Source organism: Pieris brassicae, chromosome 6 (genome assembly GCF_905147105.1).
Source record: "Pieris brassicae chromosome 6, ilPieBrab1.1, whole genome shotgun sequence".
Lineage (NCBI taxonomy): Eukaryota > Metazoa > Arthropoda > Insecta > Lepidoptera > Pieridae > Pieris > Pieris brassicae.
Genome location: NC_059670.1, coordinates 6,727,030 through 6,750,716, shown reverse-complemented (window position 1 = coordinate 6,750,716; position 23,687 = coordinate 6,727,030). Strand labels below are relative to the sequence as shown.

General features: G+C 33.8%; 2 protein-coding genes across 11 annotated transcripts; one reads left to right on the top strand and one right to left on the bottom strand.

The window, feature by feature from the left end:
• Positions 1-531: 531 nt before the first annotated feature.
• LOC123710643 (protein lingerer) lies at positions 532-21,064 on the top strand. 10 transcript variants are annotated; one of them, XM_045662670.1, is made up of 29 exons: positions 532-620; positions 1,976-2,129; positions 2,664-2,735; positions 3,759-3,881; positions 4,041-4,176; positions 4,483-4,632; positions 4,784-4,863; positions 5,950-5,994; positions 6,850-6,948; positions 7,611-7,721; positions 8,116-8,200; positions 8,624-8,715; positions 10,089-10,361; positions 10,861-10,962; positions 11,296-11,377; positions 11,826-11,947; positions 12,519-12,605; positions 13,038-13,199; positions 13,751-13,861; positions 14,188-14,275; positions 14,628-14,773; positions 15,109-15,210; positions 15,596-15,676; positions 16,090-16,228; positions 17,087-17,190; positions 18,273-18,383; positions 18,822-18,857; positions 19,706-19,800; positions 19,987-21,064. In XM_045662670.1, the coding sequence occupies exons 2-28, from the start codon at positions 2,016-2,018 to the stop codon at positions 19,790-19,792; spliced, it is 2,940 nt and encodes a 979-aa protein (XP_045518626.1). In that variant the 5' UTR covers positions 532-620; positions 1,976-2,015; the 3' UTR covers positions 19,793-19,800; positions 19,987-21,064. The 10 variants fall into 10 exon arrangements, with proteins under 10 accessions (XP_045518626.1, XP_045518624.1, XP_045518622.1 ...); XM_045662668.1 differs by having other exon boundaries at positions 5,923-5,994; positions 10,873-10,962; XM_045662666.1 differs by having other exon boundaries at positions 5,923-5,994.
• A 188-nt stretch (positions 21,065-21,252) lies between these two features.
• On the bottom strand, positions 21,253-22,932 carry LOC123710644 (6-phosphogluconolactonase). Its single transcript, XM_045662677.1, has 4 exons — positions 22,666-22,932; positions 22,211-22,411; positions 21,810-22,090; positions 21,253-21,704 (listed from the first exon to the last, which is right to left on the bottom strand). The coding sequence occupies exons 1-4, from the start codon at positions 22,781-22,783 to the stop codon at positions 21,603-21,605; spliced, it is 702 nt and encodes a 233-aa protein (XP_045518633.1). The 5' UTR covers positions 22,784-22,932; the 3' UTR covers positions 21,253-21,602.
• Positions 22,933-23,687: the final 755 nt, after the last annotated feature.

The window sequence follows — 23,687 nt, the reverse complement described above, 5'->3', positions numbered from 1 at the left end:
CGTCTCACAAACTATCATCACGGCTGTCAACAATATCGAGTGGAACTCTCATGACTGAAGGTACCTTACCTTCAGAAACTAAACTTAGCGCTGTGATTCCTGTACATATGTGTTGGTATTTGACATACGGGAGCCATCGTTTGCGTAAGAGTAGGTTTCATTTTTGAATTGCATCATGGATTTGTTTTTGACCTCCCTTAATTTAAAGCCGTAAAACATAAAATTAATAAAAAGGCTAAAATACTATTATTTGATGTGTCAAACCTGTATTTTTATTGAATATTCCTAATATGACTAAAAACAGCTACAATTATATAATTTTCATAGAAATAAAATTACTCTAATAACTTGCCATAAGCTATTAATACCAATTTGTTAAACATTTAAGTATGAAAACTGTTAAAACGTTTACTAGAAATATACATTACATCTTTACACCTTCAACATTATTCACCATTAAGGCTTTTTCTTCTATAGTTCCTGTATTACATTTACTTGTTATACTAATAACACTGGCCATTTGTTGAATCGTAACTAATGAACAACTTTTATTAAAGATTTCGAGGCACATCCCTAGTAAAGTCACGTGATCAGCTTGCGTTTGAGAGCGCATTTCACAGGTATGGAAATTCGCAAATTTTATTGAAAACTGTGTAATAATCCAATTAAATAGCTACTCAAAAGGTAAAAATATATAGCAAAGCGTTAGAAGTGTAACGATGTGATTGTTAGTTATTTGTGAGTTGTGGCGAACAAGGATATTTCCTCAACAAAGACTGTCATTTTGATACCAAGAAAGGTGCTTCAGGAATGGCGTCCCCCACATGTGCCGCCTATTATATTTCGTCTTGGTTCAATGTCTTTGAAATTGATGACGTTTGCTTTCGCTTTACGTGAGAACTTTTCGTTTGCATAAATCTTAATGCAATTCCCTTGTAATCTTCGAGATTTTAATTGGTGTCGGCTCGATGCCCGACAGTTTTAAATGATTCATTGTGCAGTTTTTCTCAAATTTTATTAAAGCAGGTCTTTTCAAGTTATATTAAGGCATTATGATATCATAAATCTGGTTATCAACCGAAGATAGTGCATATATATCACTTTTTGTTTTTTTACACAAATGTTTTGTTTACCAATCAAGCTTGGTTCCTAAGTTTGCGCGTCTAATAATTATTCATTTATCCATTTTCTATTTTATGTAGTAACTAACAATATCAACTGTATATTTAAGAGTCTATTGACTTTTTACTAATGTAATACTATATTTATTATTATAGTTTAATTACTATCTTAATTGTATCCATTGTAGATAAACAAAAATATCATTAATTATTGTGCAAATATTATGGTTAAAGACAGATTACTCATTTTCTGAATAGTATCTTACTATAATTTTTAATAAGTAATAACATTGATTCTACAACCATATTATTATTTAACCTTACATTAAAAATTCATAAAATAATAGCAGTTGGCTTATTTTTATAACAAAGCTTGGTCTTAAGTTATAGTTTCACTAATCAGAATAAGATATTTTTCTGAAGCTTTCTGCTGAAGCTGAAGAACATTCGTAGTTCACTTATTAAGTATAGCTGACTTTGGCTATAGACAGACTTCTTGCATACAATCCTTTCTTTTAGATGACGAACAATACAATGATCGGTATTACTAAATTATGATGCAGTTTAAGACTATAATCTCCCTTAATGCATGTATAATTTATATTATGCTGAAGTTAGGTAATATGATACCAGAATCTGAGCTACATTCAACCTACTTTTCTAATGCAATAAAACTGCTTTGTAAACTGTTTCTTAGTCACATTCTGCATTTATCATTTATGACTCAACTGTTGCTCAGAACTTTGTTTTATAACTGTTTCAAAAATAAAGGATATTGTTTAAATTAATGACTATCAATCTATAAAAATATTATGTAATTTTATAATAATATCACTTTTTTGATATTGTTTCAGCTGCTTGTAAATAGAGGCTGTATATATAAGATAGGTCATAATGAGTTTGGGTGCGCGCGCCACCAAGGGTGGTGCAAAGGGAAAGGAGGGAAAGCAGCAGGAAAAAGGGAAGCCAACAGATAAGCAACAGCCAAAAGAAAAGGCAAAGCCACAGGTCAGTTATATTTTTTTAATTTAATTTAATGACACTTCATATCATGACAATGGTACTTTGTAAAAAGAAAAAACCTATATACATATTGTAAATGTATAAACATTAAGATTTGTATGAAGAATTATATGAATAAACAAAGTTCTACTTAAAAAAATAGGAGTCTGTGTGTATTGTGTGTAAAGTGTAGTCTTTTCTATTTGACAGTTGGTAAGATTTTACTCATTACAACTACTGGAGATTTATTCCATTTCCAAAGAGTAAATTACTATTTATTGAAGCTGTAAAAAAGCGGGAGATTTTTAGATAATTTATTTCTAAGTTAAGTTTGTTTAAGTTTTAAAATAAAGTGGGTACCCACATGAATACAGGAAAGAATATTTGTTATTTGAAACAATGAATGAATTGCCTTTGGAATAAAGACACAATGATCATGTTTAGAATTGATTAATCATGAATTTGACAAAAAAAAAATAGTTTTACACAGCAGCCTTTAGCAACAGCATAATTATATAATAAAGTATGTTTAAATTACAGGCAACCACAGAACAACTCCGACTTGCTAACATAATTGACCGTAAAGGCGAGGAAGCTGATGTTCGCAGAATGGTAAGGCATATCTATATACATATTTTTAAGTAAACAATTGTATTTTAAACAACACTAAACATTTCACAAGAATCTTCCTGATCACCTTACAATGCAATGATGATGGCACAAACATGCCAGCTGGTTGTGTTAATGTTAAATGATATAATCATTTTACTTATATTGTCTTTGTATTGTTTTAAACATAGTCAAAATGAATACCTGCATTTATTTTTATTTTGTTTCAAAGACATTGCAACAGCTATTAAAAGCTGTAATGCCAAATGTAGCAAGCTTACCTAGCATGCTCAATGCCAAGCTGAAATTTGTACAAAATAATATTGAATTAGGCAAGAATTAGGAATTGTTCAAGTGAAAAATAAAACTTATTTTCTTGTTCTTACTTATTACTACTCTTTTTTTTTTATAAATAATTTAACCAGACATAATTTGGTTTATCTGCCCTTGACATGTTGCAACTTGACGTCATAGTGCATTACATTAAAGGGGAAAATCAATACTCACTATTAACATGGAATTACTATGATTATTATGTATTAGATATTTATATGTCATCAACAAACATAAGTGGATTATTGGAGCACCATAAATTAAAAAAAAAAGAATTTTTGTCGCCTTTGTTGTACTTTTTACATTGTCTGATATTTTTATATGTATTTTGTAGGGCTGGCATTAGGTAAAGTAAGCTATCTTAGATAGATTCAGTGACGATTTTGGTTTAAAAATCAAATGTAGAATCACACCAGAAATTGTTTGTTACATATTGCAAAATTATTAGAAAATGTTAGTGAAATACATTTTAATTAAGGTGTATAGTTATTAAGTTTCTGACAAAAGTCTAACTTTTTAAATGATATAACAGCATTAAAAAAAATTACATATTATGGTTATCAAGTTATGTAATGGATGACTAACATTGATATTAATTAATGTATAAATAAATGCTTATTAAATTAGTTTTCAATCCTCATAAAATTTTCATAATTTTACAAAAGTTGGAACTGTAAATTGTTCCCATTGCAGGTGACAGAGCTGATGGAGATGACATGCAAATCGGAAGAAGAGGTGTGTTCCGCTCTGCATGACACTGATAACGACATGGATGCCGCTTGTAACTTGCTGTTAGAAGAGAGTCCCAGGATACAGGTAAAAATATGGTTAAAGTTTGACTAGAAATTATCACTATGGTAGGGTTTAATATTACTTACTAAAGCTCAACATGAAAATTTTCTAACTAAACTAAACTTTAAAAGATAATTTACCGACCTGCAAATTTAAAGTTGTCTCATGTATTTGCAATTACAGAGTGAATGGCAGACCAATGAGAAGAAGAAGAAAAAACCACCAGCCCCATCCGGCAACGGCGAAGTGGAAGTTGTGAAGGAAGGACGCGAGCCCCGCGATGCCAGGGATCAAAGGGGCCGCTCTGGGCCTAGACCACGTGAGTAGACTGTTATAAAGAAATGGATTCTGGGTTATGTTTGTAATTTTTTTCTCTTTAAAGTTAAGTTGTTTGGTAATATAAATTACATTTTTTAATGATACATATTTTTTATATTTTTTTTAGAATGTGTTTCTACATAACAAAATAGATATAGATTACTATTTAGATAATAATATTTAGATGTAACTGTAATGAAGTTAGATACTTACGCCATGTATGGCAAAGTTATTTTTGATGTGCAATATTGGTACATATTATGCAGGTTAAGGCTCCATAATGATAATATAAAAATGATCATCACAGGTCGTGGTGAAGGCGAAGGCATCCGCGGCCGGGGCTCAGGTCGCGGGCGGGGAGTGGCTCGGGGAGGCCGAGGGGGAAGGGGAGGCAGACGCGGAGGAGGAAGGGGTGGAAGAGATAGGGGGGAGAATTCCTGGAACAACGGTGATAATGGTAAAGTATTATAGCAATGAATTTGATAAGAGATTTTCTTAACATGGAGACATGATTTTGCCAGTACATTTGGTGAAATATTTTTATTTAAATTACATTTATATGTTACATTTATATACAATTGAGACTAAAGTGTGTTAAATACTTTCAGGTGGCAACATGGGCGATTCGTTCCCGACGACAGAAGACTGGGACAACGAAGAATGGTCTGGCTCTCTATCAGATACAAAGGTCAGTATATTAGTATGATGATTTAATGAAATGTAGCTTCTAAAAGTAATGTCTAAAATATAAAGTTAATTTCAGATTCTAATAATATATTATTAATCATGTTTACAAGAAAATAAAAAATAAAAATTATTTTTAAGTTTGGAACTACTAATTTAACTTTACGTTCGTTCCTTATTATCGTGAATCGATAATTTTGTCGATTTTTGAGAGTGAGAATGTATAACGATGAATTAATAGGGCTTTCTTCGTTTCTGTAAATGTTGATTGGACGACAGGTGTTGTTATCTCAAAATCAAAACAAATGGCGTCTTGAATACGTCTTACATTTTCACTCTTTATTGTTTATTCAAGTCATAGAAGTGAAATTTCAACACATTCGTCTTTTTGAGTAATAGTATTTGAACGCCACACGTTTTATTTGGTTGTGTTTTGTTGAAACTTTGCTTCAAAAATGGCGATAGCTTTTTATTGAAATTAACCCTGTATAGGCACTGACAATTCGGTTATATGCATGGACAGAGAATGGATTGAGCAAACTTTACGTAACTATTACTTTGTACAATAATCACAATTATTTTTCATTTTTAATTATCAATGGGTTTGTCATTGGGGCATACAAGAAACGACAGCATACTGTTTTGTTCTGTTGCCTCAATGACGTCCATTTTTTTTAAATGTAATATAATTGTGATTATTGTCATAAGTAAATCGTTTATTCTAACAAAAGATTAGAAAAAGAAGACAGCTAATTATGATTGTTGTCTCTTTCTAATATCATCTTATCGAAAAGTTGGTAAATTATAATATACCTATTGAGGTTGGGCCTCTTTTTATTCCTAATATCAGTTGTAATTGCAAGGAGTGGTAGATGTCCTGTAAAAAATAACTGCTGTTAGTTGAAACTCAACAGTAAAACCAGGGTGTAATTTTATAGCAAAATTAACAACGCAAGATGCAATTACTAATTAAAATTTGACTAACAATTTGGCAATTAGCTTTGCTCAATCGATTTTCTGTCTATGGTTATATGTGACTGTACTGAGTAGTGTCTGTACGTAGGTGTTCACTCCGAGTTCCTTGGCACAGAATGCAGCTGACGGCAACGGGGCGCCTGCGCAGGTCACGGCTAATGTGAGTTCTTTTTCTTAATTACATACTTAAGAACTGTCTAAAAAGTTTCGTGTTTGGCAATAACGGTTCAAATACTCCAAGTTTGTGGGTAGCATCTTAAATAAGTTCTCTATAACTCGTGTCACAAATGAAATCTTTGTCTCGTTGGTCGTAATGCAAATAATTACAGTGAAATTTCTGTAACTCGAATGTCAAGGGAAAAGTAAAAAATCGAGTTAACCAGTTTTCGACTTAACTAGATACGGAGGCGCGATTTCTGTGTATTTTTCGATTTGTAGAGTCGAATTTGAATAACAATACAACTTAAGTTTTGTAGTATATATTATTTACATATTAATAGATTAGAAGCCCCGAATCTAAACATTCATTTTGGAGTTTATTGCTTTTATTTCGGGGAATTGCAAGTAAGACGTCATTATATTTCACTAACTACGACTTACAGAATCTCCGTTTTGAAATTCGAGTTATAGAGTATAAATATATATTATCAATACTTCGTAGGGAAATAAAATTTTGATCGAGTTACAAAGTCTATATAATTCGATATACCGCGTATTTAAGTGTTCAGCACAAGGTAATGGCATTTTTTTCGACTTACTTAACGAGGGCTTTTAGAAAGTCAAAAGATATTAACTTAACTTTTAAAGAAAAAGCAAAGTAGTTCACTTCTTTTTATAGCTGCGGTTTTGGTGATCGGTTTTCTTATACGCATCTTTGGGAGCAATAAACGTTTTGGTTGAATGCAGCAAACATTTATAACCTCTCTTAAAATAATTATTAATGAGACAGTACATTGCGTTGGTTCTTTGTATTAGAGATGACGAAATCTCTTAATTACCAGTCTTCTGTTTGCAGGAGGATTGGGAGGTCTCAGAATCGAATGGTCCCACAGAGGGCCATATCCCCACATACACGTATCATAACACCCAGCAACATCACTCCAATATAATCGAGGTGAATTATTTTACGGTATAATATAAAAAAAAAATACGTCTCGACCTCGCCAACCTTGCCAAAGCATTGCATAGTAGGAGTATGTTAGTGTCTCTCCTCCACACAAGTCCTACGAAGCTATTTGTCGAGAACGGAAAGTGCCGTAGTACTTTGTTTTTTTTTTAAATTATTAATTAGTGCCTGCTATCGCCTTTACGTTAAAAGGTCAAGTAATAAATTGGAAATAAAACACTTTGAATTACTGAAGTTGTCGAAAGTGATTTAATTTTAAAATTGTTTTTATTGCTGTATATTTAATATTTGATTGTTACGAGACTTCGGCGCCGTAATGGTTTTCTATTCGGCTTTATCCCAATGTAAGGATTTTTAATTAAGCCCAATTCTATAGATTAATACTTTACCTATATTTACCATTACAAAAATTGTGTCAACAAAACGTTGAATTCCTGTTATGGGAGCGTTCAAGTATTACGTAACGAATTTGTAAAACGTTACGATGCGGGGCGGGGATTGAATTACTGTTAATATTACTTTTCAGTACTTTGCACCACATAATGTTAAGTTTTAGGTATAAAGAGTCACTGGGGGTGGTCACGAAACGAATTTTTATTGTTTTATCTTCATATGTTGTGTGACTCGAGCTAAATTAAAATGAATTTCAGCAACAAATGGTGTCCGTCCCGGGTGGTGTGCCAGCGACGGGTGGTCCGGTGAACGTGCAACCAGCGCCGCCTGTTGCTGCGGAACCGGTCGATACATACCACCATCATCAGGTAAAATATATATTAATCATATACTTCTATACTCCCACGTGCAATAGATGCTTATACGTTATATCCTGTAGTAAAGGGAGGAGTTTTTCAACGTTATAGTTACAAGGCAAAAATACTTTACCAACTGGCTAATCATTAAATTGCACTGCTTTTTTTAACCAACTTTAATAAAGAAGTGTAAAGAAGTATTGTCGTAGCTACATGAGGTAGTACGCGAAAAAATTATGCTGAAAATTTATTAATATTTTATTAAATTTTGTATTAAATTCCTATTCAGAATCATGACAGCATTGCCGATTTTCATTTTCAGTAGCGGTGTTAAGGTACCCGGAGTTATTAAAATTTATAGAGTACTTGCTATTAGTAGGAAATTAGTTTTTTTTTGTTTTTTCAGCCAATGGGAATGTCTGGCAGTTTGAGCGCGGCGCAGTCGCAGTACTTATCGCAACTGACTCATCAGGCTCAGAGGCATGAAAACAGTATGTATAATTTGTTAATATTAACTAATAATGAATTAATGTAAATTATGTGTCCTTGTAATGGAGATATTAAGAAAATATATATGTATTTGTAATGTAGTATTAAGAATTTTTTGCCTTAAATTAAATTTACTTATAAAAAAAATATTTTGCTTTTACTCTATAGGTTTATTTTCTTTTAGATCCATGGAATTAAAAATATATATGAGCACCAAAAAACAAAATTAGTTTATTAGTATCTATAATTTTTTGAAGTACTATTGAATATGGATGCTACATTTTATTTGAGCCACCTTACTTATTAATCTTGAAAGTTAATCATACTATGTTTATTCGTAGAAATTCCGGGATATTGAGTTTATCAGGCCTGGAATATTTTTGAACTTAATAGATGATCGGGATATATTTTTTGTACTTGTGTAGGTGTGTACGCAAGCAACTACGGTGTGTATGGATCAGCTGATATGGCCAATCAGAGGAAACCGCAGAGAGCAAGGGTGCCTCCACCATCTAAGGTATTAATAATAATATGTATTATAGAAACTTTAGTAACAGTAAAATATAGATTAAATTGGGGAAACATAGACATTGACGGATTCATTGAGCACATCTTACTACCGGGACTCGAGTCTTCTGTTCCCTCACCAAAGCTGTCCAAGTGGATTTTCCATTCCACCACTGCAAAGGTAGGATGACTCGCTGGCCCACACCGTGAAGGAGAAGGTCTCTTCGCGTCCTCTAACTCGACTTTGGATGACCAAGAGGGGTCACCACCGACCATTTCTCGGTGTGATACTTCTAGCACTATCTTCCTTGGACGTTCAAAAGTCAAGCAAGCCTGATGGTATCCTCTCACTAGGCTGTATCCTATTTCCGACCCTGTTTCTTCTGCTTATATGGTAGATATCTTGCAACTTAGCCACATTCATTGCTATGCGTAAGACAGGACAGGGGATATTTTTTACACTCGCAATGCGGGTATTTCTCTGGAAGTTTTCAATCAATACTAGACCAAATTGTGTTTTAAGTCGACACCCTCCTACGCGGAGTTTCGGAGGACTTCGCGCGTTTTTCGCAAAAAAAGAACATCCTTTGTCGCTACTCTGCTTAATGCGATAGTCAGCATGGGAATAGTTGGTGTTGACATATCGAATGACGTTGAGTTTCGGAGTCATTTGGAGGGAAATGAGACGGAAGTTTGGTGCTTTCAGCAAGTCAAGACGGTACTTCACTCCGGGCCATCGCTTGCAACTGTATAAAGCGCAGTTATGAAGTACTGTTCTCCAATTTGGGCGGGTGCTCCCCTGTAGCAGCTTCTTCCTTGTCTTGAATTGTCGACGACCAAACTCCTTCCGAGCGGCTTGATCCCTTGGTTTTGCGAAGAGATGTGAGGTCACACTGCATCTTCTAGCCTGCTTCTTCAGTGTTGATTAAATTAATACCCGCAGCTGAGTTTCATCTTCAGACGTCGAGGCAGAATACGCCGTGCACAAACGGAGCGTTTTTTAAAGCAGTTTTTGCTGGGCAACGCCACTATGTGGGACCAGCAGCCCACTGCAGTGTTTCCGCATGAATTCGACTTCACAAAAGAGCGTACCAATTCTTAAACGGCCGGCAACGCCCTCGCAAGCCCTCTAGCATTAAGTGTCCATGGGCGGCGGTATTGCTTATCATCCTCCAGCCCATTCGTCCATGTTCTATATAAAAAATAGTTACTATGTATTTCTATTTAGATTTGTATGTTCCATAAAAAGGACATTGAATATACTAAACTTATTTAATACTTATTATTATTTACCTTAACATCTTCATATAAATATTTTAATAACTATTGTGTGCTATGATTCTTATAACTTGCAAAGCCATAAAATAATCATAATCCTTATAGATACCATCGTCAGCGGTAGAAATGCCAGGAGGTGGCGAAAGCGGTGGCGGTATATTCCTCGATGTACAGTTTGGTGCTCTGGAACCTGACACCCTGGACACGCCCCAACACACGCCACAGTCACAAGTGGGCCAGCAGGTCGCCCAAGTCCAACAGGCGCCTACGGCACATACGCCGCCACAGCCCACGCAGCCCACACAGCCCAGCGTACAGACCATGAACGCACAGCCCGCGCAACAGCCTCACACGCCTGTGCAGCAGAGACCCAAGCAGGTACATATTCAATCATGTTTATTTTTCTTTTTCGGTTACAACAAAAGAGTAGGATCAATGTGTTTCTATCCATAACATAATGATAAAAATAATCTAAAAATTATTGGGAAGTTTTAATTACTAGACTCTAAACTATGATTTCCGTTTTAACAGATTTTTTATTTTCGTTTGACCACACAAATTTTAGAAACTTAGTCGATTATAATATTATGAAAAAGTCTTAAGTTATATATCGTAATACGACGCGAGATTTTTTTTACTACATACCTTAGTAGCCCTGTAAAAATTAACGTAAAATATAAATAAAAATTCCTTTGTGAGACATTAGGATGCATGCCACACAAATACGTAACTACGTATTATTGCTGGCCATAACGCGAAACATATAAACTTTAAAAAAATTTAGGTCGAACACAATAATAGGAAAATTAATACATTATATTGTACATAAATATTTATGTATATGCTGTTGTATCTATGTTACAATAATGTATGATAGTACGCCTCGCAGGTGACGTCACAAGCGGAGCAGCCGGTCGCGACTAGTCACGACACGGTTTCTGAGGCGTCCACACCCACATATCCCAATTCTAATGCTATGGTGAGATATGGCTTTAAAGTTTTGCTAATCTTTACCTTAGTTTTATTTATGCGCGTTATCCTTTAGGCCGTGACGTTTAGGTTTGAGCGAAATTATAATAGTTTTCATAATTTCTTATTTAACCAATATGGTACAATGCGATAGATGTTATTTATAATTACGTGAATAGCTAAACATTAAATTAATTGTTGTACGTTGATCACAAGGTTCGGATTTAGCGCCCATATTGAGAGTACATTACTGAATGTATATTGCAATTTTTTATTAAATTTAAATATCTCTTTGTATAATATTTCAGTTTTTATTTACACTATAGATACAATATTATTTCAGTTAAACGAAAGTCTAAATGCTGTGGATTCAACAAACATAAGTCAGCCGACCACTGCCGAACCTGTCGTATCCAATGCTACATGTAAGTTAATCTATAATATTGTTTCGATATAAATATGATGTTTACATTATCATATAACGGAAAATGAACTAAACCTCTTTTTTTTCTTTACACACATTTTAGTGTGTTTCATTTCAATATGTAATTTACTTCAGAGTTAATTAGAGGTAGAATTTTGAATGACCCAGTACTAATATAGTATATTTCTGAATGATAGTCTCTTCCTTAGTCTGGGTAGACCCCATGGTACTAAAATTCACTAACACAATGTGACGTAAACCCGAATGGCAGTGTCGCCAAGAAGTGTCGAAGTGACGTACATGTTTAATCTTCAACGTCTCGATTTATTCTGCCAATATAATTAATTAATACACTACAAGAGTAGCACACACACTAAAATACATTTAAATCTACTCCACTACAATATTTTTAGACATGTTGTGTGATATGTGTTGTACGTGGATTCCAGCCATAGAAAAGCTGTCAGCGTCTCTAGCTGCGGCGGTGGTAGCGGACACTAGTGCGAATAGCGCAGCGCAGTCTATGCATCACCAGCATCAGCACTATGCGCATCACAACCATCGGACGAAGGTAATGAATGCAATTGCAAACTGTACGAAATTTGTATTTTTTATTTCAATTAAATCTTGTCAGAGCAGTAATTATTTCATTTGATAATAATAGAATTTGATGATACTTTGAATTGTCAGGATAATTTTATTCTTTAATTGGGAGTTTGTGCTAACGTCAGTACTGTGTAACTCACCTGTATTGTGTGTATCAGCGCGCAACGAGTATTGAGATAACTTTATGGAAATTCCATACTCAACCGTTTGGTTTGCTTTAGCTATCTCTGTTAGTTTCAAATTTGCCGATGCCGGTTTTTGAGGTTCACGGAGGCGTGTCTTCATTAGCTGGTGTTGCATTTTAATAATGTAAATAAAACTGTTATGGTTATGGTGGACTCAGTTTCCGCACTTCGATTCGCTCTCGGTGAAGTCGGTAAAGTCCTGGTTAACTAAGCCTAGTTCGTTTCAGAGGCAGTCTCCGAGTCTCCGAGGCAGGAAGTCTCCTGGTGATCTGACTGGTCAAAACCATCCTCCCTAATATATAAGTTTCGTAATCACAAATTTGATAGTTATAGTTATTTCTTATTTCGCAGCCGGCGACGGGAGCTGCAACCGTATATCCAAGTGGCGGTGTATCGCATCATCCGCCTCTATATGGCTCAGCGTTATATGCGCCACAGGTATTATATCATTCTGTGCTCCAAAATATTATAAGCTTTTATTAATGGAAATCTTTCTTGAAAAAGTACATTATTGTAAGTGAGAGCCACTATGGTCACCATTTGACATCTTCAATTTTATAATTATTATAATTAGGATATCAATTATTAACGGAATATTGGGTTTTACACTACATTATGTTGTAAAATAAAATATTTAAGGAAAAAAGGTTGCTGTCAATGTCCTTTTGTTTTAATACCAACCAACAATTTTAATATAGAAACCGGTATATAAATTATTTATCCTTGCATTTATTTAAGCTTGTCATTTCCATTGTTTGTTGGGTGATAGTACCCATAGTATCTACCCATCTATAGTAGTATAGATAGTAGATAAAGAAAAGTAAGATAAGTGACAACAAAGATTTTTTGAATACGTTTGTTTTATTTCAGGTTAACTCAAGCTCAGGATCTCTAGCGGGAGCGGTAGCAGGCGCTGGCGTGGCGGGCGTTGCGGCGGGTGTGGGAGCGTCTCATGCGGCGCCTATCAACCCTGCTCCATATCCGTCTAGTGTCACACTTACTACTTACCAGCCAATAATGAACTCCTATCAGGTATTAGGTTTTCTACAATCTACCAAGTCAATAATATTGGTAGTTCAGTTATTAACAATGATAAGAACGTGGGAAATGTATCTCTGTATGTAATGTATCCGCTTGGTAAATAATAGTGACTTATAGATTTCATAGAGAAAAGATTTCATCAAAACTTCTATATAGTGGGGTATACCTTTTGGAACCTTAATGTAGGAACATTGTAATATATGAATATTTATATTATATAATTTTAGTATTGTCTTTTGTTAACATGGCTTTTACACATTAAGAAAACACTTTTTAAACGGATTGAAGCTATGTATTCACGGTCACGGTGACCACGCACGCTGTAAAGCACGCGAAATGTCGGTAAAATTTAAATTTATGTAAATACTTATAAGTTTATAATAATAATACTTCAATCCGTTTAAAAGTGTTTTCTTAATTATATAATTTTATTTTGTGACTGTTCAATCATAGTTGGCCTCGTAGGTTTACCAAGCTTGTTGTAAGTATTTAAATGTGTTGTATCTGTCAGATTTTAAAATTATAATCTGTCCTTATTTCAGCAAACGTCCTCATCTGCGGGAGTATATGGTGGAAGTGCTCTGTATACTGCAGCGCCTTACACGCCTTACCAACCGTCGCAATTGCCGGCCAAACATAAGGAACAAACACAGGTACGATAAATGACGTTTTGTTGAAGTATTGGTGTAAATATTCTAATAATTCAATTTACAGTTCTTCTATATACAATGTTTAATGCTTTCAAAAAAGAGGTTAAAAATAATACTGATATTTACATACACGTATTTGAGTATGTTAAAAAAAACAAAGTTTATTTTTTCTTAATTATTTTCTGCTGTGATTTACGTTAAACTCCCCTAATATAAAAATTAATATTAAGATACGCTGTTTAAACGAAATCGTATTAAATGGGTCTTAAATCTTGAATTATTTCTATAAGAATTCGTCTATTTTCAACTATTTTATTTTTTACTTTCAGTACGACAACTCAGTTGCGTCAAGTAACAGTTTAACGAACGCGTCAACGACGCAACAGACGTCCACGGCCAAAGTTGTTACAACTACGGGTAAGAAAAATAATCTTTTCCATTTTGAAGTTGCTTGTTTTTTAGAATTTAGTTAATAGGTCAGGTACATGTCACAAGAGCCGTTACCTTTAGTAACTAAGCCCCACGTAACTAGCCGTGGATAGTATACATATATAGCAAATAAACAAAAAAATTAAAACTCGAAGGGAATATTGTATGTTGTATTTTACAAACAGATATTTAGAAGTCTCTATGCCTTTTTCTGAGCACCTATGAGAAGCAATATTGTCTGAAAGTTTGTTGTGTTCAAGGTGAATTTAATAACTTTATTAAAAGTTATTAATTGTTTGTTTAGTTGGTGAGTCTATATTGATAAATAAATTATTTACAGCAAGTGCAGCAGTGAACAGTGGCGTGTCGTCGACATCAGGCAGCAGTGCGGGCGCAGGTGCAGGCGCCGGCTACGCGGGCGGAGCCTTATACGGAGGTGCCTATTACGACGAACAACTCTGCCGGGGCACGCTGCCACATCATATGGTGAGTTCTATACATAATGTTTCTTTAAAAATGGTAGAACAACGTGAATTAATTCCTCCAAACAATTATTGTATGTTTATCTCTATTTGTTAAGGTGTTTTTATTTTACCCACGAAAACTTAATAAACAACGAGAACGGGATGTAATAAAATTTATTTATTTTGGTAAATAGGTTATTAAATAAATAACACAGTAATTGTTAGAAACTGGACTTAAATTTAGAATAGCATATCGAGAAAGAAAACAAAATAATAGAACGAAATCTATAAAGTAAGAATATTACAATGCACTTAGTATCTTTCAATAAACCTTTAACCATAACTATTGTATCGCAGGGTGGATACTACGAAGTCGGTTATGGCGGTCGGGATGGCAGTACTTTTGGTTTAGGCGCTGCCGAAAGATTCCCAAGAACTGATGCTGCCTCACCACAGCAGGTAACAAAATCTTTTGAATATGTTAACTATATGTCTGACAAAGGTTATTGAGATTATGTATGACATTTGATTTCAATAAGACTAATGATAAACACTTTAAACCATCTTCAAAAACCCAAAGGATTTTATGAGTACTCAAGAACAATATAGTACTGAAGATATATATTGTATATATCTTCCGACTGTTTTCTGATGTGGATCGCGGTATTAAATGATTTGGATTGGCATCGAAGTTTAGTAAACTATTATTCAGAATCTGCTTTGTGAACAATGGTTAACTTATTTATTTGCTATATTTCAAAAATTAGATTGCTAAGAAATATAATCGATAGTATAATTATTGTGACACTCTTATAATAAATTCTACAATATTTATTTACGTTAGGTTCCAGCGGCGTTACCGCCAGGTTACGCATACTTCTATCAGCCTCCACCTACAACCTACCAGTATGGAGTCTACCCAACAGTAAGTATAATTAAACTTGAAATAATCGAGAGGGGCCTTTCAAGTATTACGTTAGCACTATAGGGGGAAGGGAGATCTTTGATTTTCTTTTTTTTGTGATTACATCTACTAATCTAAAATAATTTTTTTTATATAAAATCATATCGTTGTAAATCGTTCGCCAATATGCTAATACATAATGGAGTAGTAAAATGTACGACGAAGCAGATACATTTTTTGACAACTCTAACCACTTCGCAGTTTAAATATTTTAGTAACTTCAGTTACGTTACGTCCTACTAACCCAACTGTACCTGACAATATTTTCAAATGTTTAACCGAATTCAAAAGTACAAAGGAGGTTGTAATTATACGCGTATGCTAAGCCTATTACGTAAGCATCCTACTAACTTGTTGATCAAAAACATTAACAGTACGGCGGTGGATCAAACGTGGGTGGCGTAGGAGGCGTGGGCGGTGTGGGTGGCGTGGGCGTGTCCACGGGCGGCAAAGTGTCAGCTTACTCGCAACAGCAGCAGCCGCCCTACGATGCGCAGGACACCTACAAACCAGGTATACGTTTATTATAGTTGCACAATTCCATATTACTATATTTTCACTGGATTGTCAACGTGAACAAAGCTGCATTAAAACAATCCTTGGCTATTCATTATAGTGAAAGACGAATTTATTTATTTTTTGCTCATAGGAAACAATGTTAAAAATATAATTATTACGTTAAACGCCAAAGGACAATTCCAACATAGTATTGTCTTTTGTTATCATAGCTTTTACACCGATAAAAAATCCGGTAAAAAAGTGTTTTATTTATTTAAATAATGATATGTATTATTAATAAACTTATAATTATTTTACATAATTTTCTCCCGTCGTTTTGCGTGTTTTATAGCGTGCGTGGTCACGGTGACTGAAGACAAAAGGTGTTGAATGTCAGAAGTATCACAGCTGTAGAGAAAGTTGTGTTATCTGTATTCATTTCCTCGGAGTTGGTATCGACTAAAAGATGATCGGTTTTTGCAGAAATGACACACGGTGTCCTCTATTTTCGCGAATTGTTCATCTTGGTGTTTTAATTTAGATATTATTGGATCGGTGTTTGATAATTTTAGGTCGTCCTCTCTATCGCAATAATAATACATAGCTTTAATTCGGTAAAAGTGTTGTCTTTAAATTCCAACAATTCCAGTTGGTAATCATTGGGTGGTCTCGTTATATTTTACTAGGTCAGCCAGTTCCGACAAAATTACTGTATATTACGCTATTCGGTTTAATCACAATTGATGAGATTAGATACGAGTAGTGTATAAAGCTGTAATACCCCCTATTAAAACACTTGTGTTATAATTGATTACAAATCCTGGCTTAATAAATTCATCTTCTAATTTTTCTTTAACGATATTGTATTTGCAGGCGGTCCATACACAGGCAACGCAAACAAGACGGCGGCAGGTGCCAGCGCTGATTTAACTAACGCGATGTACGGCAAGGCGCATGTCACACTAAACAAGGTCAATGTGAGTATTTTTTAAGTATATAAACGTATTCCAAAATACTCTGGTTACTTTAAAAAACTTGCATTAATCATTTTCTTTTAATTTTACAAAATAATATAATATAATCACAATATGTTACATTAGAAAACCGCTGTGGTTTGTATCATTTACAAGGCGGTAGCATCAATTAGTAATTTGCATTACAATAATAATAATCTTGAGACGCTACAACCCTACATGATCATTGCCTTATATTGTGTCTGTTTTTATTTAATAAACAAGTAGGTGTTTAGCCCTCTGTCTTACACATGTCGTAGATTTTTTTATTTGACACATGCCGGTTTCCTCAGGTTGTTTTATTTCACTTTACGAGTGTTGAATGAGCACTTAGACAGCTAGGAATCGAACCTACGACCTCGGGGTGAGAGTCGCCCGCTGAAGCCATTAGGGCAACACTGCTTCATAGTAATTTAAACATCGTTTCATAAGATTATATCGCAAGCATTATATAAGTCTTGGCATGTTTTTAGCTTTCTTTCTCTATCATATGTTGCAGATAGATTATGTGCCTTAAGGCACTAACTGCTGCATTTTTAATATTTTTCGTGATGAATAAGCACTTGCTTACAACAGCATTTTATTCATTTAGGTTATCAGAGTTTTCTAAATTTATACTAAGGGTTTCTTAAATAAATATTTTACTCAATATGTTATTTATTATTCTAACATCAAACTGTATGATCCAAATTCATGTAATGCTATAATAATATATATATGAAAAGTACTTAATTTGCGTTATTGCTTAATGTTATTTTAAAACGTTACGTTTATTGAATACCCAATTATGCGTTTATTATGACATTTAATAGCTAAGGATTATAGAAACAAATTTTATTAAAACTTTAAAATATATACTATTTATTTATTATACAAAAATGAAAAACATGTCTTTGCGTGCTCAATTTACTTGCGGATGGATGGATTGGGGATGGACCCATTACACACTACGGAGTGATAAATTACGTCGGAAATTCGTAATATGTTAACGCCTGTCAAAGTTTAAAAAAACATAGCTACATTTATACCCGTATTACAATGTTCAGACATACGAGAAGGCTGGCTTCCACAGCGGTACGCCTCCGCCATTTGGCGCCGCCTCGCATCTCTACATCGCGCCGCCGCACCACCACCCACACCACCATCCGCAACACCAGGTAACGCAACACAAACACGCCTTGACAGACTGAATATACTGGAATGCTAAAATAAATAAATTAACAACATTTACGCACACGGCCAAACGTACTGGCAGTGGACAAAATTAATTAAATAGATTTACGTTATTGTTTTATATAGATAATAGACGGGGCTAGGAAGACAAATTTAAGTTTCGTTGTATACATATGCATGAGCCATCATACCTAACCTAACCCACGAATGTTACCAAAATTGCATGAGACACACAAACATAACACAGTTGAGATCAAGTTTATCATCTGTCATCGTCATGTTTTTAACTATTTTTGGTCGTGGTTCTGTGAAAGTAATATTCAATTATGGTCTTAAAAACATTTGACTCACACTTACACATTTGCATGTAAAATAGTGTTTCTTTTTATTTTACAAAAGTTAGCGTTTGCTTTCGTTTGTAGATGGATGTACGGGTGAACAGTAGTCATACTAGGCGGGTAAGTTATCTATTATAATATATGTTTATGTTGGCTCACCTTATATATAACGCTAAACTTTCTGGATGTAAATATATCATAGAAAATCTCATTTACAAATGTTACGTTTTGCGTTATACTTATTATGGCTTAAACATGATTCATTTTGAGGTTTGTCAAACTAACGTTTTAAATTTTTTTAAGACATGGATATAGTTTTAAATTGACTTTAAAAGTCTTCAGTCAAAATATCAGTTGGTTTCTAACTTTCGTTTTGGTCATAACAATATTTGCACCCCGCCATGTTGCTTTATATATTATGTATGTATTATATCTATGTAAATTGATTGTTACCCGCCTTTTCGTGCATGGAGTACATTTATATATTGTGTATATGTAATAGTTATGTATTCTCTGAAGACTATACATGATTTGGTATATGGGTTAATTCTATAAAACAACAGGCATTTAAAACAATATTATTTTAAAAAACAGTCCAAAGCGATTCAATTTACTATTTTTTTGTGTTAATTTTGTCAAATCTTACATTTTATCTTATCCATAAAAACATCCATCATTAGGGATTCCAAACCCGGTGCCAAATTCTAAAATAAAACATCTTCCATGTTGATATATTTAGACTACAACTTCTTAAAATTATAAATAAATAAGAAGTTTCTAAATGCTTTTTGTAAAATATACTAATGTTTATTCTGGATAACTGTTAATGTTATCAAGACTTATCAGGGATATCATTGGATTTGATGTCATCTCTGCACTACTTACAGTATGTAATGAATTTAGGCACATACATCTTTAAAGCTAGAGAACTTCAAGACTCCATGTCAATATATAAATGTTTTTTATAGGAAAGCGGCACTGGAGGTCGCGCAGCGGGCGGGAAAACATCCGGAAGTAAGCCAACATACTCGCAATCCTACTGGGCGCCCAACTAGACCATGAGGTATAGAACTTTGTTTGTTTTTTTTTTATATTTTATGCTCTGATTTAAATGGTGTGTTAATTTTAACAGAGACTTATTTTTATACTTTATATTTTAAGGATATGCAAAGGAAATATTTTTTTGCAAAATATTTATAAATTTTGCTAGTTTTAAAATATTGATTAATGTCTTTCTCTTTGTTTCCAGGCGTTAAGCAACGGTCATTCGACACATGTACATAGGGCGCCAGCCATACATTCAGTCAATTGACACAACGCGTTCAGCTACACTTGTGTTCGCGTAACATTAGCGTCGTCACACATACACATGTGTTTTACGAACACGCGGCCTTATTTACTTGTCAAAAAATTTCGATTTTATTCCGCGCCATTTTAATTATTTTTAGTGTTTGAACTAAAGGTCTTATCATCTAGCTTTATTAGCCACGTCTTCGTAAAACTACTTGTTTTCTATATATTTTACGCTTGTGCGTTTTTAAGTTGTTTTTTATGCGTTCTCGGACAGACCAGCGCGCGGTGGTATTTAGAATAATTTTATTTCATCATGTTGTAAATTGTACGTTGTGATTAATTCGGCACGCCGCAGTGTGTATGATATTGTCTGTTCGTGAATGCTGTTTTGGTAATGTTCCGCTCGTTTGCGCGATATCTGCTTACGCGTGATACAAGTGTTGTCGCGTGGGTCCATTTGTAACGTAACAGATGCCTTCGTGTATTAAACTGTATAACTGATATTGTAAAATAAATATGAAAGGAAATTGAATGAAAAATGCTATGTAATTAAAATTTGTTTTTTTTTTCGTTAAAAATTCCTAGTGTATTAGCGCCGGAGCGTTGCGTTTTTATCCTATATTAGCGTTGAAACGCGAGATTAGATTAGGTTTAGTGTTTAATTTCAGATTTTCGTGGTGTAACGCACTGCGACGCGACGCGACGGCGCGATTCTCATTTACGCTAAGTCTGCTCCCATAGGTTACAATTTTGTTTAATAAATTAACGGTAGTGCTATGTATATGTTATCTCTATAAAATATGTATATGTGTAAGAGTTTGGTGCGCTATGCGCGCCGAATATTTTGTATTTAGTTGACAGACTTTTTGTAATTACATATAATAATAATTGTATTAAAAAAGTAAAGTGTCGTAGGTGATTAATTATTGTAATGTAACATTACCGTAAAATAGTCGAGGTCTTTTTTATTGTGAAGAATGCTGTTGATCTCGTGGGCATTTGAGTGTGAGGGAAATACACATATTGGAACAACATCACTCACTTTTATTAAGACCCAATGGTTAGGATTGTGTATCTGAGCATAATAGCAAAGTGATATTCCAAGATTTTATTGTTCAAGTGCACATAGTTGCTTACATATGATTTAATATATGTTGAAACAGATTCTATTATGAAAAAGGTTTTTAGGTTCCAATGACCATATTTATCAGTTATGTATTTAAATAAAACTTAATAATGCAATAAATTTAATAACAGTAAAGTACAATAAAAAAATATTTCCCTTAACACTATTGTGCTTTAAGCATTTCCGTAGTTATACTTTGCCCGATATATCACAATTATCACATATTGAGATTTAAAATAAAGTAATGTAAAAAAATATGCTATGATGCATACATTTAAAAATTCAATCCAAAATGGCCCTATGCATTTACTAGTCAGTTTAAAAAATCCATTTAGTCATTTCAGTTCCCTTAATCAGGCATTGCGGTCCATATTCCATATGTCTTTTTAAAATTTAAAGATGTGAATTCCAGTTCCAAAATTATATATAGTACTAATCTTTTATAGTTATAAATATTTTGCCGCATCTGCATCAACTATCCAATATACAGAACCATGGATTGGTTTTACTCTTGCAGCAGGTAGGTCATCTTTATCTTTAAGAATTTTCTGAAAACAATAATTAAAAAGAACTTAGAAGAATTACATATAACGTACTAGTTTAAACTGAACAGAATACCAAATGTTAACTTTTGATACATGTTTCTAACTAACCTTGATCATTTCTGCTTTTCCACCTCCACTAGCAGCAAATATGCAATTTCTAGCATTGTTTATGATGGGGTAAGTCAGAGTAATCCTTTCAGGTGGAGGTTTTGGAGAATCAGTTATTGCTGCAACTTTCAGACTACTTTCTTCTAATAAAGGATGGTTAGGGAATAATGAACATGTGTGACCATCTGGGCCCATGCCAAGTAGTAGAAGATCAAATTTAAATTCATCACCTCCAAATGCATCTGTTAACTTTTCAGTATAATCTCTTGCGGCTTCTTTAGCTAAAAATATCTTACTTACAGATGGTGGTACATATTACTTATTGTAAAAGCTATAATTTTTTTAACTAACCAAATTTATTTATTCCGTTTGCAATCAAAGATTTCAATTTAACAACTTACCACTAACACCTTGTTTAATAGTAATAAATTGTTTTTTATCCAGCAATGTCTTTGGTATTAGTTGTCTGCTATATACTCCAAATGTAGAATCCTCACTATCTTCTGGCACAATTCTTTCATCACAGAATGCTAGCACCCATTTAGACCAGTCTGTATCAACTTTTGGTAGTCCTTCGATTAAATACTTAACAACGGATCCACCTGTAGTTTATGGTAATAATTGCTGTTAAATGTTAATAATCCTTTATGAAATAACTCACTTACCTATAATAATTATACCAGGGTTACATTCTCAGCTAAACGTTGTTTCGAGTTTAAGAAAGAATTAGTGAAACAGAATTAATGTATTTTCCCTCTACAACATATTGTCCATATATATTTTAATAACGATATCGCCGGTTTTTGTTTTCAAAGTATATTCTAAGTAGCTATGCTATGAAAATTAGTTAATTTACCTGATAAACCTATATAAAATTTTCCGCGATTGTGAATAGCATCGTTAGAAATTTTTTCTATGTAAGAAGATAACTTCTTGATTATATCTTGTTCATTTGCTACAGTTATTGTAGTCATTTTTAAAAATTACGCGATTTTTATCGAAACAATTTCTATCAGACTCAAATTATTACTACTTTGAAGGTTATTTCCAATCACTTATCACTGCAAAATATTGTCTGGTGAGTGATTAGTGAGCAGTAATCACTAATCACCGTAGTGCACATTCACAGAAAAGTTTTTTTTATGACCTGGTAACATAGACCTTTAAGTCATGTCACAGAAAAGAGAAATTTACGAGTCACAGATATAAACACCGAGACACTACATAGGTTGTCTAGGAGAAGTTTTTACGGTCTAATTGGAGAACAAACAGCAACAATCTATGGACAAATCAATGAATAGCTATGTTGAACATAATATATTATTTTGACTTTTACATTCGGCGTCGGAATTATGTCGATTGGCATTTGGCATTCTTGTTTCAAATGTTCTTTTCACTTCGGTAATATCTAGATGGCGCGATTTTAAATATATCAAAGGCATTCGCGGCTTGGAGAAACTTAGGGGAAGATCGTTAACCTTCGTACGCGGGATACATTCATACAGTCAAAATAAAACTTGAACGGTCTTGCTTTTGTATGTGTGCCAGAGTCGAAGTACCAACTTTACTTCAACGAAGTTTCGCGACATTCGCACTAAAGTGACAGGCATGGACGTGATTTCGCGCTCAGTAAGTAATTTTTCATCAAAGTTTTTATCTATTGTAACCGTAGATAAAATAAGTTTTCGTGTATAGTATTCTATTAGTATTTAGCAAAATATACTTATGATACGTCTCCTGTACCTAATTCATGACATGAATCGTACAACTAAATTTGTATGAAAATTTGTCGACACGAACTGTATTTTTCATACAAATTAAGTTTTAGACTTCCTACATTCACTACTGTTAAGTCATCTTGACTAAAACCCCTGGTAG